This window comes from Zootoca vivipara, chromosome 9, assembly GCF_963506605.1.
Source record: "Zootoca vivipara chromosome 9, rZooViv1.1, whole genome shotgun sequence".
NCBI classification, from domain to species: Eukaryota; Metazoa; Chordata; class Lepidosauria; order Squamata; family Lacertidae; genus Zootoca; species Zootoca vivipara.
The window spans coordinates 6129420-6147081 of NC_083284.1; the positions used below are offsets into that span (position 1 = coordinate 6129420).

Sequence of the window (17662 nt, forward strand, 5' to 3'; positions counted from 1 at the left end):
AGTTGTGCTGTGATAGGATTGGTGGGGGAATACTTCAAGGGTGAGAAAGAGATAAAGAGGCTTAACAAAAAAGTCCCTGTAGTTCCTCTGTCACTGCTTTCCCTTACTTCCAGAAGAAGGGAGCGACCTCCGTAAATTAAGCTCCCAATACATAGCCAAATTAATCCAAATCTTCAAACCAATTCAAATACTCAATTACTCGCGGATTTCTTTGATCAATCTTAACTGTTTATGCAGAATTGACCACTAGCACCACCCGGACAATGAAGCTTTACGCTCTTGAAGGAAGCATTAGAACCGATGCACCATGGCTCCAACCCTCTCGCTCACTGGGCTCAAAACAGAGATTACCAGGGAGAGGGGAGCTCGCTCAAAGTGACTGCCAGGTCGCCAAGTCCCCAAAAAGCTCTATTTGGGGTTTCTTCAGGGGTCCGCAGTGCTTTTGCGGTTTCACCCCACCTTCACTGTGCTGAGGTTTCCTCAGCCAAGGGAACCTCCGTCGGAGATGACCGGCGATCAACCGGAAGTCTCCCAGGGAGGTGATTTTGGTGCTGCTAAGGTAGAGGCACACTCCATTGTCCCACAAGACAGACAGACGCCAACCAGTAAAATTTAATAGGTACATAATCTCTTTCCTTGCTGCATATAGCAATATCAGATTTTCCACAGAACAGAGCCAGTAAAATTTATCAGGTACATAATCTCTTTCCTTGCTACATATAGCAATTGCTTGTCCGTATCAAATTTGTATGGTTCCACAGAGCAGAACCAAGAAAATTTAATAGGTACATAATCTCTTTCCTTGCTACATATAGCAATTGCTTGTCCGTATCAGATTTCTACGGTTCCATAGAGCAGAACCAGTAAAATTTAATAGGTACAGAATCTCTTTCCTTGCTGCATATAGCAATTGCTTGTCCAGATCAGATTTGTACGGTTCCACAGAGCAGTAAAATTTAATAGGTACAGAATCTCTTTCCTTGCTGCATATAACAATTGCTTGTCCATATCAGATTTGTACGGTTCTACAGAGCAGTACAATTTAACAGGTACAGAATCTCTTTCCTTGTTGCATATAGCAATTGCTTGTCTGTATCGGATTTGTATGGTTCCACAGAGCAGAAAAGAAGAGGTGTACCTGACAGCGGGACATACCCGTGCCTGGATATCCCCTGTGGCCTTCCTGCCACACACAAAAGAGAGGAATGACTGACAACTGACCCCCTTGGGAGTTCCAGTGCCTAGCTCCCCAGTTGCAAGGTAGTGGCAGAGGATGCTTAAATCTCATCCTGTTGCAAAATGTCCAGCAGCTGCATTGGAGACGTTAACACGAGCCTCTTGGGTGTGAAGGCTGTTTGCTACCTCCATGTTTTAATTCAGGGGCTACCAACATAGTGCCCATTGGTGAGTGGACCCTCACCAACCCTCCTCCCTCTGTTTTGCAGTGTTGTGGTTTGTTTGGGCCCAAACAACTCTCCCCAACTCTGAGCAACTTCTCCTTGGATGCCCCCCACGCCACCCCTGCAGTGCAGTTCCCAAAGGAAGATGCTTCCCAGATCTGACACCAGTAGGGAATGACCTTAGGAACATGGCATTAATATGCAAGGGGGAATCTTGTGAATTGCAAAAGTGTCAATGAACCCCTCTCAGAGGGCCCATTGCTGCCTGGGCACATCAGCATGGCAGATTCTGTAGAACGCCTTCCCATCAGATGTCAAGGAAATAAACAACTACAGTGGTACCTCGGTTTATGAACACAATTGGTTCCGGAAGTCTGTTCATAAACTGAAGCGTTCATAAACTGAAGCGAACTTTCCCATTGAAAGTAATGGAAAGTGGATTAATCCGTTCCAGACGGTCCGCGGAGTAACCGTTCATAAACTGAAGCGAACTTTCCCATTGAAAGTAATGGAAAGTGGATTAATCCGTTCCAGACGGGTCCGCGAAATACTTAAACTGAAGCGTTCATAAACTGAAACATGGGTGTAATTGGTTCCGGAAGTCTGTTCATAAACTGAAGCGTTCATAAACTGAAGCGAACTTTCCCATTAAAAGTAATGGAAAGTGAATTAATCCGTTCCAGATGGGTCCGTGGCGTTCATAAACCGAAAATTCATAAACCGAGGTGTTCATAAACCGAGGTTCCACTGTATCCAACTTTGAGAAGACATCTGAAGGCAGCCCTGTTTAGGGAAGTTTTTAATGTTTGGTGTGTTTATAGTGTTTTTCATATTCTATTGGGAGCCGCCCAGAGTGGCTGGGGAAACCCAGCCAAATGGATGGGGTATTAATAAATAACTAAATAAAATAATTTAAAGACAAAATGGCCAGACTCCGAAAACATGGGAAGAAGCGTATATCACATTAATTCCCAAACAAGGAACAGATTTAATGAATGCAAAGAATTATATACCAATTTTGTTGTTAAATAATGAATCTAAACTTTTTGCCAATATTCTAGCAAATAGATTTAAGTTGATTTTAAATCAGGGCTTTCTTCCTGGTTGCCAATTGAAAGACAATATGAGAAAAAAAGTTGATGTAATTTAAGATTTGGAGACGAGGAATGACAAGCAATCCGCATTGGTTTTCATAGACACAGAAAAAGCATTTGACAATGCCTTGGTACTTTATGAAGAAAAATTGGGAATTGATGGGTTTCGGGAGTGGGTTTTTGAAAGGGATAGAAGCAATTTATTCAGAACAAAAAGCGATGCTAATCTTCTAAATATATAAATGTAGGCATTGAGCGCACAGATGTAACAGCCTTTCACCGTAACCGCTGAACCGAATTGCATCAAATCAGGGCAAAGCGTACCTTGCCTACCAGGGAGGGATCTGGCGTAAAAATTATTTCAACAAACCACACCTTTCACACCTAAAATAATGATTAAACATTCAAAAAAGTGGTGCCCAAATTAGACATCACCAGCAGAAGATCTGAAGACTCCAGCAGCATCCAATAGAAAGGCAGATCGCGTGCTGTCACCAGCAGAATCTCTGAAGGGCGGCGCCAAATAATGACATCCTCAACCGAGCAACTGAAACCACCAAGGCGGCCATCACCAGACAACCCACAGAGTCAGGCCAGGGCAAGGAATGGAGATACAGGGCGGAGACCTCGGCTCACATTTAAATACTAGCCCAAGCCAAGGCCGACAGACTCGGCCTCGCCTCCCGGCGGCTGCATTAATAAATGCCTGGCAGCATTAGGCAGTTGTTAATAATTTCCCCTAACACGTACTTGGGGGCACGGCGAAGGGTTTTTGCTTTTTAAATTAGTGGGCGTTGTGTCACATGCGAGGCTCCGGTGGCCATTTTAAGTAAGGGCAGTCGTGCCCCTTTTAACCTAGGCGTTATACTATGACTGATTGCCAGCCTCTGCGTCTTTAAAACAACAACAACCATGCACTTTCTCTCCCCAGTTTAAGTCCTCGGATATTTGCAGTGGCCAATCCCCCCCTTGGTTTAAATGACAACCCCAACTGGAGAAATAAAACATCGCAAACAGCCCAATAATAATAATAATAAACCAACACCACATCCTACATTCAAAACACCTACTCCAAAATTAGAAAATCCAAATAACAAAAAACCACCACAAAACACACAACAACGCCCGAATCATACAATACCCACCAAAATAAATGACAACCCAAAAATAAAATTAAACAATAAGAACTTCTGCTTCTCATGTTCTTATTTCAAAATTTTTTAATACAAATATATAAAAATGTTCACGATGCGTGCTCAGGGGCCAATGTATGGAGATACAGGGGGGAGGGAGCAACAATCCACGGGGGCAACAGAGGGCTTAGACAAAAGTGCATGCTGGGAAACAGAACCCAGAAGCTGACAGTTCCTTCTCCAAGGGTGGGGGCCAATGTAGGAAGATACTGGGGGAGGGGCCAACACTCCCCAGGGACAACAGAGGGCTCAGAAAAAAGTGCATCCTGGGAAGAAGCTGACAGTTCCTTTTCCAAGGGTGGGGGCCAAGGTATGGAGATACATTGGGAGCCAACACTTCATGGGGACTGTAACGGATTAGCCCCTGGATGGAAGATTTATTACACCCTGGATTAGAAAGAGTTAATCCACCTCCAGCTTAACTGACAGCGCATCTTTAGGAGGCGGGACCGTTTTTGGCAGTTGGAAGAGGAAGAGTGGGAGTGTGGTGACGAAGAGGGAAGAAGAATGGTGTGGGGCCAGGATAGTGGTGGTTTAGGTTAGGCTTAGTATAACTTGAAGTTAATGTCTGACAGAGTTAATGTATAACTGTAACTAAGCTTGTAAACTTATGTATCGTTAAGAAAAGACAAACCTATGTTCTCAAGTAAATAAAATTCATCTTCTTTTTGTGCCAAAGAGTATCGTCTCGGTTATTCCAGCAGCGTATTAAAACACACAGAGGTGGAGACTCAGAAAAGGGCAAAATTTACCTAAGGAAAAGGGGATAGTTTGTGTCTTGGAGTCACACAGGAAGGGCAGTACGGTGAAAACCTAGAGTGCCACAAGTTTGCCAGGGTGATATGGCAGACTGATACAGTTGGGATCTGAGTTGAGGGAGTCCCTGTTCTGTAGGCAAGAGGTTGTTCATTCATATAGCCCTGAGTGTTTGTGAGATGAGGCCACGAAAGCTGGAATTAGACTCTCTTTACTGAGAAGCCCAGAACTGAGGGATTTATTTTAAGGCGTACGGATTTTTAGCATAAAAATCGAATCCTTAATAGAGTTTTGGAGGCGCCACTTACGTCCTATTTTATTGAGCAAAACCATAGAGCTACGGTCTTTAAATGGTTCATTATTCATAAGCACAAACACTCTGGAATAAATGCTGAGGTTTTGAAAAGGAAACTACACCAAAAAGAGGCATACTGTACTGGATACATAGATTCGGATCATTAGCACCCATGGGGTTAAATCTCCAAGCAGAATTCAGTGCCTTTCTATAAACGAGGAATTTCAAGGATTTGGTGGGGAACGTTTTTATCCTATTCATGAGATTATTAGCAGTTGTATATCTTTAAGAGTTGCTGGTGTTGTACTTCTTGCAAGGAGTGGTTGATTTGAAATAATTTACTGATTTAACCTTGTAAGTAACTGTTGCATTTTCATCATTCTTTGAGAATTGTGAGCTTTGGTAGTCTTGTTAAGCTTTTCCACATGAACCTTGGGTGAGTATTTTAAACATTTCTGTACAATGTTTTAAAGGAATGGGTAAGTATTTATGGTGCATCCTATAAATTTATACAAACTAATTACTTAAGAAAGAGTCCACCCCCTGAGGAAACCATTCCTGTGAAACGGGGAAGAAGCTGGCCACCCGTCGGATGAGATAACGCATGGGAAGAGATAAGAACGCATGATACATCATAGCACTTTACAATCGGACTTGATTATTGCACTTTATACTGGACTTTTAAAACTTCGAGCATGAGATTTTGTACACATTTTTGAAACTCCTTGTATATGTGAAGGTTGTTGGTGCATATATTTTTAAATATTTGCACTTCACGGTGATTTACCTTTTCATTGTTTTGCATTCCCAAAGCCAAGCTCATTCTATTACATTTACTGTACTCAGAAGGAATTCTGTTCAGCAGCGTTCCCCTGCAATCTGAATTAGAAGTTTCCTTCTTGTGACTTCTGCTTCTAATTGCTTCCTAATTGCAGGCTTCTGCTTCCAATGTGCCTCTAATTTTATCTTAATTGCATAGGGCAGCTGAAGCATTACATACAAATTGTCTCAGAACTGAGCCGTACCTCTTCCCTGAAAGGGGGAGTAACTTTAAATTACTGGCTTCCTCTCATCATGGTTTTTTTTTTCTTCCCTCTGCAGCAAAATAATTGCACTGCAAGAACAGGAATGAATTAATTATGAGGCAATTGGCCAATAATACCAGGTCACTCTTAGGGGTAGCTTGTCCACCTTTGGTCCCCATCCTGCGCTCAGCTCCCACCTGTGGCTCCTAGAAACTGTCAATGTGTGGCAACGGCCACACCCAGGGAACGGCTTGCACTGGCCGTCTAAACCAGGTGAGGGTAGCCAGTGGGCCCCAGTCCACATTTCCCAGGGTTAAACCTGTTTTCAATCTGTAGTATGGAGGTTCCCTGGAGGGGTCCGACTCAGAGCCTATTACGTTAAGCTCAGACCAAAATAAGACACCAGTGGTGCATTGCCGGCCTCCCTTGCCAAAGTACTTTATGACAGTAACACAGAGGTTTTGCTGAGACAGAGTTCAAAGGTTGGTTTTATTGCACATGTATGATGAATTGTGCACATGATGTTATCAGGGTGGTCACACTCCATTCCACTATCAATGCTGTTTGTGCCTGCAAAATTTTTGTGGTGGACACGCGGTTGGGACTCAGATACATTACACGCAACACCAGATAGCGCCAGAGAGCAGGAAAATGTAAAACACGATTTTCTACGGATTTTTCTCCCCTTTTGCTATAATGATCTAATTCCTGACTTATTTATATCGGGTTCTCCCCACCCCCACCCCCATGTCTAGATACACCCTTGCATTTCCAATCAGGGCATATCCTGCCACTGCCTGCGGAAATCCCATAACTTTTTCATCCACAAATGCTCCAGTTTATTTTTTTACTGTGCTGTTGTTACACTGCAGCCCCTCCGGACAGCAGCAATGTGTTCAGATAGAACCATAGTTCAGTTGTTAGAGCATGAGACTCTTAATCTCAGGGTCATGGGTTCGATTCCCACCCTGGGCAAAAAACCTCTGCATTGCAGGTGTTGTTGAACAAGATGACCCACATGGTCCCTTCCAACTCTACAATTCCATGATTCTATTATTCTAACCAACTAAAGCGGGCTAAATCCACTACCAATGTGGATTTGTGTCCAGAACACAGCTGCAATAAAACACCAGCGTTAAGGGGCCCAAAGTATCCCCACCATGTATTTGAAAATATCAAGCGTTTCTCTGCATAAATAACGCAGGACAAAACATGCAACACAATGCAATAAAAGACTTTTATTATGTGTTGTGTGTTTACATCTTGGTCTCCCAATTTTTATGTCTTCTTTATGCTATTTAGGATATTCTTTAGTTTCTTCTTTTTCTGAGGGTGCCAGAAATCATGGGCACGCACGCTCATGAACCGGTGCAAGGAGAGACCTCTGCTGGAGTGAACCGGTCCAGGCAAGGTAAACCTTGCAGACCCCTGTTCTTCAAATTCTTCTTTTTCTGAGGGCGTTCTGAAATAAAAGTTGGAAAACCGATGTTCTGGGGGCTGCGTACGCATTGGCTTCAGGGACGCACGCACTCTGCATCATCGGTGCAGCTCTCTGTGGAAGAAAGGAGGGGGGAAATGAAATTTTCTGTGCTTTAATCTTCTGGCAAGCCTTTTGGGTTGGTCACGAAGTCTCTCCTGGTATTCTTGCAGTGAAGCTGGTAAAGGGAATGCTATTCTAGGCTGCATCAACAGAAGTCTAGTGTGCAGGTCAAAGGAAGTAACAGACCCAACCGGGATTATTGGATTATCTGCCTTTCTCAGACCCAGCCTAGATTATTGTGTCCAACTCTGCTCACCACATCTGAAGAGGTGTGCATGCTCACGAAAGCTTATACCAATGACAAACTTAGTGCTACTGGAAGGAATTTTTTTATTTTGTTTCTGGTTACCACAGTTTAAGAAAGATATTGACAAGCTGGAATGTGTTTAGAAGAGGGCGAACAGAGTGACCAAGGGTCTGGAAACCAAGCCTTATGAGGAACGGTTGAAGGAGTGTTGGGTATGTTTACCCTGGGGAAGAGAAGACTGAGAGGTGATATGAGCCACCTTCTAATATCTGAAGGGCTGTCCCATGGATCCAAAGCAATAGATTAAAATACAAGACAGGAGAACCTGACTAAACATTAGGAAGAACTTTCTGAGCGTCAGAGCTGCTTGGCAGTGGAACTTTTTAATGGTAAGTTGGATGGCCATCTGTCGAGATTGCTGCATTACTAAATGACCCTTGGGGGTTCCTCCCAGCTCTACAATTCTGTTATTATGCTATGGTTACGACTTGTGTCTTTTCCTTGGGGGTGGTTTTCCACTTGACTTTCCTGACTCACATTCCCCCCCCCTCTTCCTCTCTCCAGCACCCCCTCTGGGTGAACTTCATCTCCCACACACGGATACCCTTACCGAGACCGCAGCATGTGCCTTGGACTGCACATCTCCCTTCATCACCGCACCACTTCCAGCCGGACGCGCAGGGGTCAGGCAGGTCATTTTCCTCCAGGCAGCGTGCTGTTTCTGGGGTGTCAAAGAGGCAGCCAAATTCTTCTCCGCAGCAGATGCTGGGGCCAAAGCAGCGTCCTGTCATTTCAGGACCGCAGGTGATGCACTGAGAGAGAGAGACAGAGACAGAGAGTGAGGGGTGGTGCTGAGTTTGAGTTTGGCTACGGCAAGGTGACTACAGGTATGCTGAATTAGATGGGTGTTTGGTCTGAACCAGCAAAGCTCACAAAAATCCATCTAGACGAACGTTCCCTGTCCCACAGCAACAAGCCGGGTGCTGCCAGGTAGCCCACAAGCAGTGCTGAAAACTGAGGTATACAGCCTCTGAAGCTGGAGGTTTCATCAAACCATGCTGGCTAACATAGACCTGTCCCCCAGGATTGATTTCTCTAATTCCCCTTTCAAAACTATTTGAGGCTACATTCATATGCATATTTTCCTAGGTGTAAACACCATGGTTGACATCCCATTTAATGTTACTCAGGGTAGACACACTGAACTTAATGCACATTACAGTGGTGCCTCGCAAGACAAATTTAATTCGTTGCAGGACTCAATTCGTCCTATGAAAAATCCGTCTTGCGAGTCGCGGTTTCCCAGAGGAATGCATTGAAACTTAATCAATGCATTCCTATGGGCTCCGGGTGACTAGCGGTGGCAGCGGCGTTTGATCTCTTGGCTCGGGGAAGGCAGGCAGGCAGTTCCTATTGGCTCCAGGGCTGTTCCCGCCTGCCTGCCTGCCTGCCTGCCTTCCTCGAGCCAAGAGAGCAAGCGTCGCTACCGCCGCCAGTCCCCCCGAGCCCATAGGAATGCATTAATTAAGTTTCAATGCATTCCTATGGGAAACCCCGTCCAATGTCTGCTGTGTGCGAGGCGGCGGCGGGGGGAGAAGTGGAGAATGAGGATCCTTATTCTCCACTTCCCCCGCTGCTGCCACGCCGCGGAAACCCGGTTCCGGGCGCCGCTTGCCGGGAATGCCGCCACCTGGCTTCCCCAAGGGGGAAGACAGGCCGTGGCAGCCCCCGCACTGCCGTGCTTCAGCTCCATCCCCCGGGGACGGAGCCGAAGCGCGGCAGGCCCCGCTTGCCGGGGCTGCCGCCACCTGGCTTCCCCGAGGGGAAGACAGGCCATGGCAGCCCCCGAAGCGCGGCGGGCACTGCTTGCTGGGGCTGCTGCCACCAGCTGTAGCACGGGAAGAAGGCAAAGGAAGATCAATTGAGATTCTCTCTCTCTCTCTCTCTCTCTCTCTCTCTCTCTCTCTCTCTGTCTCTGTCTCTGTGTGTGTGTGTCTCCTACCTGTCTGTATTCTGTGTCTGAGACTGATCTCTTTCCTCCCCGAGGACAGTTCTGGAAGTAGCAAGCTGAGGACAAGGTGACTAGGCAGAGGATATAGACTGGAAGAGAGGTCCCAGGCATCTTGGTGGGCATGCAAATCTCGCTCGCAGGCTGTCTTCCTCTTCTGGCTTCTGCCTCTGGCATCTGCCTCCTTCTTGGACCATCTGCCTCTTTATACCCTTCGTAGCTCCCCATTTACATCAACGCAACACTTCTATCATAATGACCTCAATGGAGGCCCCGCCCTCTCACTCTTTCCCCGCCCCTCTCACTCTGGCCCCGCCCCCTCAACTCCCTCCCTCACTTTGCGTCCTCATCCTCTGGGCAGTATTGCAGCCACCACAAAACAGACATACTTCCGGAAGTTCAGGAATCAAGAAGACAAGAATTTTTAAAAAGAAGGGGAAATGTTTATAATCTATATACAAAATCGGTGTTTCCAGTTTCCCTGCAAAGGGAAATGGCAGTGAGGAGTGGGTCGGCAGTGAGGAGTAGCAGACGACCACTGCCGGGCTTTCTGAGCATTGGGGTGCTTGCCAGGGTTAGGCAACCCCCCAAAATCCTCATGGAACAGTGGGGAGTCGAGGGGAACCAGCCAGGCAAGGGAGAGACTCACTGCGCTCACGAAGCCTCATCTCTGCATTGACAGCAAGTTGGGGCGCAAGAGAAGCGGCTTGAGTCTGCCCGTGGTGTAGTGCAGCTCAGAATAGCTGAAATTATTCTGGTCCTGTTAGCTAGGGATGATGGGAGTTGTAGTCCCAAAACATCTGGAGGGCAGAGTTTGGGGATGCCTGTTATATACAAAATCGGTGTTTCCTGTTTGCCTGCAAAGGGAAATGGCGGTGAGGAGTGGATCGTCTGACTAACAGACGACCGCTGCCGGGCTTTCTGAGTGTGGGGGTGCTTGCCAGGGTTAGGCAACCCCCCCCAATCCTCATGGAACAGTGGGGAGTCAAGGGGATCAGCCGGGTAAGGAAGAGACTTGCTGCGCTCACGAAGCCTCATCGCTGCATCGACAGCGAGTTGGGGGGCGAGAGAAGTGGCTTGAGTCTCCCCTTGGCCCTAGCGCAGCACAGAATAGCTGAAACCATGATCCACCACCTGAAGCAGCAGACTTTCTAAACAAGGTTTTTTTGCCAAGCTTGGTGGACTTTAAAGTTAAAGATTTTGGATGAAATTTAATTAGGCAAAGATGTAAACTAAAAAGGAAGCCAACTTCCATCTTCTGAAGGATAGATTTTGCAGTACAGACTTGTGAATGAGATTAGAGACATTTGGAAACATATCAGTCTTTTTGTTACTTTGACAGCTGCACTTAACTACTAATTAACAATCCATATCTTTGTTGGAAAAAGAAAGAAAGTGTTGTTCTTTGAACTTCTAAATGGGAACATCTGAAAAATTGTAGTAACCTCAGTTTTCTTATGAATGGTGAAGCTGTCTTTATGAATGAAAGTATCTAAAGGATTGAAAAAAACTTAAATAAAATTGAAAGGACCCTGGATATTGGAAAATCCTATTAAAGGTCAACAGGGGAACACTTCTCCATAACTGGGAGCAATCTCAGGGAGGGGAAGTGCCTGGGAGAGTGAGAGTAGGAAAGAAGAAGAGAATTTTAAAAGAGCAGGGCTACACCTTGGAATAAAAACTGAGGAGAACATTACATACTGGATTAGAAATTGCATCTGGATTACAAGTACCATCTGGATTAAAAATATTAAATGGATTATAAATTTACCTTGCGTTTGGAATACATTGGGTTTTTTTTTTTAATACATTGGATTTTAATCGTCTGGATTACAAATATAAAGTACATTGGATTTTAATATTTTGGACTATAAAATATAAAGTGGAATACATTGGACTTTAACACTTTGAACTACAAGATACAGTGTGGATTATAAGAAGTGACTAGAGACTCTCAATCTACCAAACTACCACCAAGGGGACAACGTAACAGTATTAGAGGACTGTGAAAATAACCAGGTTGCTTTTTTGTTAAATTGTGTATATATGTGTGATCTTTTTTCTCTCCATTTTGGAATGCTGAGATACATTAGTATAAAGTTGTGGTGTGATAGGATTGGTGGGGGAATACTTCAAGAGTGAGAAAGAGATAAAGAGGCTTAACACAAAAAGTCTGTGGCTCTAGTTCCTCCATCACTGCTTTCCCTTACTTCCAGAAGAAGGGAGCGACCTCCGTAAATTAAGCTCCCAATCCATAGCCAAATTAATCCAAATCTTCAAACCAATTCAAATACTCAATTACTCGCGGATTTCTTTGATCAATCTTAACTGTTTTACGCAGAATTGACCACTAGCACAGTGTTTCTCAACCTTTTTTGGGCCACGGCACACTTTTCTATGAAAAAAAATCCCGCGGCACACCAACTCTGTGCCGCCCTATATTTAGTTTAGTTTGGAGGGGAGACGTACCGGTAAAGCATGCCGCTGAAGAAGTGCTGCCCGGTAGCCAGGCGGACCCACCAGGCGCAGAGCCTGCGGAGCGAGCGGGGACAGACCCCAGGCGGGCAGACACGGGCACGCAGCTGCCGCCGCCTCCCTCCCAGCCACCCCAGGCAGCCGCCGCTCTGTCCCGGCGAAGGGAAGCTCTGCGCAGCCTTCCCCGCCTGCCTCCTCTTCCCCAGGAGGGCGATTTGCATTGTCACGTGCCTGGCGGCCGCCAATGAAAAACATCTCGCCTCGCGGTGTGACCCGGCCGGCTTCCTTTCCGTCCTTCTCGTCGCGGCACACCAGCCAGTGTTTCGCGGCACAGTAGTTGAGAAACGCTGCACTAGCACCACCCGGACAGTGAAGCTTTACGCTCTTGAAGGAAGCATTAGAACCGATGCACCGCAGCTCCAACGCTCTCGCTCACTAGGCTCAAAAAAGAGCTTACCGGGGAGAGGGGAGCTCGCTCAAGGTGACTGCCAGGTCGCCAAGTCCCCCAAAAGCTCTATTTGGGGTTTCATCAGGGGTCCGCAGTGCTTTTGCGGTTTCACCCCACCTTCACTGTGCTGAGGTTTCCTGAGCCAAGGGAACCTCTGTCCAAGATGACCGGCGATCAACCGGAAGTCTCCCAGGGAGGTGATTTTGGTGCTGCTAAGGCAGAGGCACACTCCATTGTCTCACAAGACAGACAGATGCCAACCAATAAAATTTATTAGGTACAGAATCTCTTTCCTTGCTGCATATAGCAATTGCTTGTCCTTATCAGATTTTCCACAGAACAGAGCCAGTAAAATTTAATAGGTACAGAATCTGTTTCCTTGCTGCATATAGCAATTGCTTGTCCATATCACATTTGTATGGTTCCACAGAGCAGAACCAGGAAAATTTAACGGTACAGAATCTCTTTCCTTGCTGCATAGAGCAATTGCTTGTCCGTATCAGATTGGTATGGTTCCACAGAGCAGTAAAATTTAATAAGTACAGAATCTCTTTCCTTGCTGCATATAGCAATTGTTTGTCCGTATCAGATTGGTATGGTTCCACAGAGCAGAACTAGTACATTTTAATAGGTACAGATTCTCTTTCCTTCCTGCATATAGCAATTGCTTGTCCATATCAGATTGGTGTGGTTCCACAGAGCAGAACCAGTAAAATTTAATAGGTACAGAATCTCTTTCCTTGCTGCATATAGTAATTGCTTGTCTGTATCAGATTTGTATGGTTCCACAGAGCAGAAAAGAAGAGGTGTACCTGACAGCGGGACATCCCCGTGCCTGGATATCCCCTGTGGCCTTCCTGCCACACACAAAAGAGAGGAATGACTGACAACTGACCCTCTTGGGAGATCCAGTGCCTAGCTCCCCAGTTGCAAGGTAGTGGCAGAGGATGCTTAACTCTCATCCTGTTGCAAAATGTCCAACAGCTGCATTGGAGACCTTAACATGAGACTGTTGGGTGTGAAGGCTGTTTGCTACCTCCCTGTTTTAATTCAGGGGCTACCAACATAGTGCCCATTGGTGAGTGGACCCTCACCAACCCCCCTCCCTCTGTTTTGCAGTGTTGTGGTTTGTTTGGGCCCAAACAACTCCCCCCAACTCTGAGCAACTTCTCCTCGGATGCCCCCCACGCCACCCCTGCAGTGCAGTTCCCAAAGGAAGATGCTTCCCAGATCTGACACCAGTAGGGAATGACCTTAGGAACATGGCATTAATATGCAAGGGGGAATCTTGTTAATTGCAAAAGCGTCAATGAACCCCTCTCAGAGGGCCCATTGCTGCCTGGGCAGATCAGCATCCAATACAATACAAGCAGCACACAAGGGCACAAGATTCAATCAAGTTTCAATCAAGTATTATTAGTACAAAAAGAAAACAATAAGAGAACCATGTAGAAGAGAACCAAACGTCAAGCGGATAGCATATACAAATAAATACCGAAAGGCAAACCAGTCTTTATGGTCTTTGAAGCTATATAGCGGTCAGCAAAGTGGCAGCAGGTCAAACGAAGTGTCAATGGTAGACAGGTTGCCGGCGTTTTTCGCCTGTTTCGCCCATATGACGGGCTTCTTCAGTAGTTTCTCCTTTTGCTTTCAGTTATGTTTAATTCATCCACTGGTGGTATAAACCAGGTCTTATTAGTATTCGAACTAAATCACTAACTTCTTCATTCACTATAATGGAGTATTGTTGTTGTTGTTGTTTAGTCGTTTAGTCGTGTCCGACTCTTCGTGACCCCATGGACCATAGCACGCCAGCACGCCAGGCACTCCTGTCTTGCACTGCCTCCCGCAATTTGGTCAAACTCATGTTCGTAGCTTCGAGAACACTGTCCAACCATCTCATTCTCTGTCGTCCCCTTCTCCTAGTGCCCTCAATCTTTCCCAACATCAGGGTGGGAATGGGTGGGAATCAGGAATGGGTGGGCTCTACATTGGATAGCTGCCTGCCTGCCTGCCTGAACATGTCGTGCACCCAGGGTGCGCTGCAATTGGCGCCCCATTGGGAAGGAACAGGACAGGAAAAGGAAGGAAATGGGACAGGAAGCCCCATTGGGGGCAGCCATCAGCGCTGCAATCCCCACCCATCCTCAAGCCTGGATCCCTCCCCTTCAAGCCCTGAACACACCCACAGGTCCCACACAGGGGATCTACTGCCCATCCAGAAAGCCCCTCCCCTCAGTCACACACCCCAAAACACACCCACTATCCTTTGCCCCACAGATACACCCCTAAAATACATATACACGGGTTTGGGGGAGTCATGGTTGGGGGGCGATGTGACCCCCCTTCAGGCTGAACGAGGGTGGCATTCGGCGGCGGCGGCCCCCCAAGCCTACAGTGAGTCGGGGGAAACAGGGAGAGCGGCAGCAGCTGCTTTGCCGCTTTGCCGCTTGCTAGGTTTTGGGGAGTCGCAAGCAGGGGGTGCGCCAAATGGCACCCCTCTTTAACCCAGTGCAGCCCGCACCCCTCGCATACCCATTGCTATTCCCCTGCTGAAGGATAAAATTATAAGCCCAGAAGGAAAAGCATATGCTTACCCCATTGGAAAAACAATTGCCAGTGCTCAAGGAAGTTGTGATTGGAGATGCAGGCATGGCAGATCCTGTCACCCAAGTTGGAGAGAGCTTCTTTTCTATATCCCAAGGAGGAAGGGAGGATGTAAAGAGGAAGCCCTGGGCAAGAAGATGGGGATTTTAGCTTCAACAGGAACCCCCAGCCCCAGCCTATCAATGCCTGTATATGATCCTTCAAGCCGTTTCATTTGCTCTTCTTTCTTCCAAAGAAGGGAACAAGCAACCAGTGACGATGACATCGGGAAGTGCTTGACTCACGAGGCTTTTGGGGTCAGGCAGGGCTGTCGCTGGTGGCGCAGAACATGCTTTCTGTGTATATGCAGACTGCTGTCGGCTGTCTACACATTGCCAGCTTGAAATGAAGCCGTACTGCTCATTTTCTCGATTCGGATCGAAGCTGGTCTGAGGTGGGGGTGAGGAAATGCAGCATTTCATAATAAACCACAGCACAGAGACGGATTGTGGCCAGCACTGTGTGTACGCCGCTTCCCAAATTGTCATCAGGAGCACACTGGATGAAGAACCAATGGGAATGTGAGCACAGCATTAGGCTCAACCCTTGGCACCTTCCTACCTACTTGCATCCGAGGTGACATGTAGTGGCAGGCAACGATCCACAGGCATAGCAAGCAACACTTACTAGCATGCTCCTCTTGTTCAGGCATCCCTCGACTTTAATGGGGGTGAGATCGTGGCTTGGCTCGCTTCCTCGAGTCATCCGTTCTGGAGCCACCTGCTCTGCTGGTGCTGCTGCAGTGCACAATGAGCATAAGAAGAGCTTGACCACTGGATCAGGCCAAAGGTCCATGTCTCTCCTCAGAGGGGCCAACCAGATGCCTGTGGGAAGCCTGCAAGCAAGACATGAGTGCCACAGCGCTCCCTACGCCATGCTTCTGATTCCTAGCAACTGTTATTCAGAGGGAGGTAAAAACTAGTAGCCACTGATACTCACCCTCCATGCAATGGTCTAACCCTCTTTTAAAGTCATCTAGGTTGGTGGCCATCATTGTCTCCTGTGGAAGGGAGCTCCATAGTTGAACTATGCGCTGTGTGAAGTAGGACCTCCTTTGGTCTGTCCCGAATCTTCCAACATTCTGCTTCATTGGGTGGCTCTGCATTTCATGCAGTTGCAGATATATCTATTCCCTTGCAGTCTGTCTGATCAGAGTCTTATCAAACCAAGGGTTGCCAATGTGGAGACGAGTCTACCAATAGCACAGTAAATTGGATTTGCAACTTTCTTGCCCTCTCAGTCTAATGATGTCATAACAGTGGAGTAGATAACAGAATATCCTACATCACCCTCTGAATCTCATCCCTAATTAGTTGCCTTTTAATAGTCCTCACAATCTAAAGTTGGCAACCTGAACGTTCTTGAATTCACAGCGAGGAGCGAGGTCCTCTTTGACCTCTGAATTTGACCTCCTGTGCCCCGTTTAAGTGACAAATATTAAGGCACAAGAGAGCAGGTAGCAAGATTGCTTCCTGGACAACAGTTAAGAGCCTGCTGGTCAATTAGTAAAGCCAAAAGTGGGGGCAGATGCACCACGGAGCGAAGACGTTCAATGCGGTTAAGAGTTTCATGTCCTTGTCTGCAGCTGCAGAGTTGATGAAAGTGCTAACTGACTCTAACGAAGGTCAGGCAAAAAGGAACAGGTATGGCAGCAATAGATATTAGCCCCGGTTTTTATTAATAGTAGATATTTCTCATTTATATTCAGTATCACTGTCGTTGCACCCTTGAAGAAGAAGCACCGATCCTTGCTCAGTAGGCCGCTCTAAACCTTGTTGGTGCATAACAGCAATTGTGGTAGTCCATGTGGACCACTAGGTTTGGAAAGTTGGGAAGGTCTCCCTTTGCTACACCAGGATGGGAATCCTCAGGCCCAAGGGACAATTGCACCACTCAAGTCCTCTCTATCTGTCCCTCAAAGTCTCCCTAAGCCAGATACAGTTGCACCTTGGAAGTCTGTTCCAAAACCAAGGCGTGCTTTCCCATAGAAAGTTATGCAAAATGGATTCATCTGTTCCAGACACTTTTAAAAACAACCCCGAAAACAGCAACATGAATCTTACTATCTAACGAGACCATTGATCCATAAAATGAAAGCAATAAACAATGTACTGCAGTCATACAATCCATCAGTCAGTAGCTGAACTGGGTTCCACACAGTCACACACACACACACACACAGTCGCAAAAAAAACACCAACACAAAATAAATAGGAAAAACAGACAGACCGCAGCGTAACACTCAAAACGGAAGTGTGGCACACAAAACGGAGCATGTTTGGTTTCAGAAAAAAGTTTGCAAACCGGAACACTCACTTCCAGGTTTGCAGTGTTTGGGTTCCAAGTTGTTTGAGTACCAAGGCGTTTGAGAACCAAGGTACCACTGTTCAACACTACTCATCCTTGCTTGCATCCTTCTTGAAGGTTTTTGCCTGGCTGGAATATGTCATCAAATGTTTCTTCCTTGCCTGTGTGGAAGACAGAGAGTGATGTATGAAGCGGGGTGGGGGGGGTGGGGGAGATAGCCATAGAAGC

At 46.6% G+C, this 17662-nt stretch overlaps 1 protein-coding gene across 1 annotated transcript; it reads right to left on the reverse strand.

The window, feature by feature from the left end:
• Nucleotides 1–7025: 7025 nt before the first annotated feature.
• LOC118079056 (neurophysin 2-like) lies at nucleotides 7026–15264 on the reverse strand. Its single transcript, XM_060279128.1, has 3 exons — nucleotides 15079–15264; nucleotides 8161–8362; nucleotides 7026–7315 (listed from the first exon to the last, which is right to left on the reverse strand). Exons 1-3 carry the CDS (start codon nucleotides 15133–15135, stop codon nucleotides 7278–7280), a joined length of 297 nt encoding a protein of 98 aa, XP_060135111.1. The 5' UTR covers nucleotides 15136–15264; the 3' UTR covers nucleotides 7026–7277.
• Between the last annotated feature and the right edge of the window lie 2398 nt (nucleotides 15265–17662).

What these genes read in the sequence shown, in the direction of transcription:
- LOC118079056 (XM_060279128.1), bottom strand. Translation starts at nt 15,135, where the DNA reads ATGCCTGCATCTCCAATCACAACTTCCTTGAGCACTGGCAATTGTTTT. An exon ending in GCAATTGTTTTTCCAATGGG is followed by an intron (nt 8,363 to 15,078) that starts GTAAGCATATGC and finishes TCTCTCTCTCAG; the next exon opens with TGCATCACCTGCGGTCCTGA. An exon ending in AGGCACATGCTGCGGTCTCG is followed by an intron (nt 7,316 to 8,160) that starts GTAAGGGTATCC and finishes TTTCTTCCACAG; the next exon opens with AGAGCTGCACCGATGATGCA.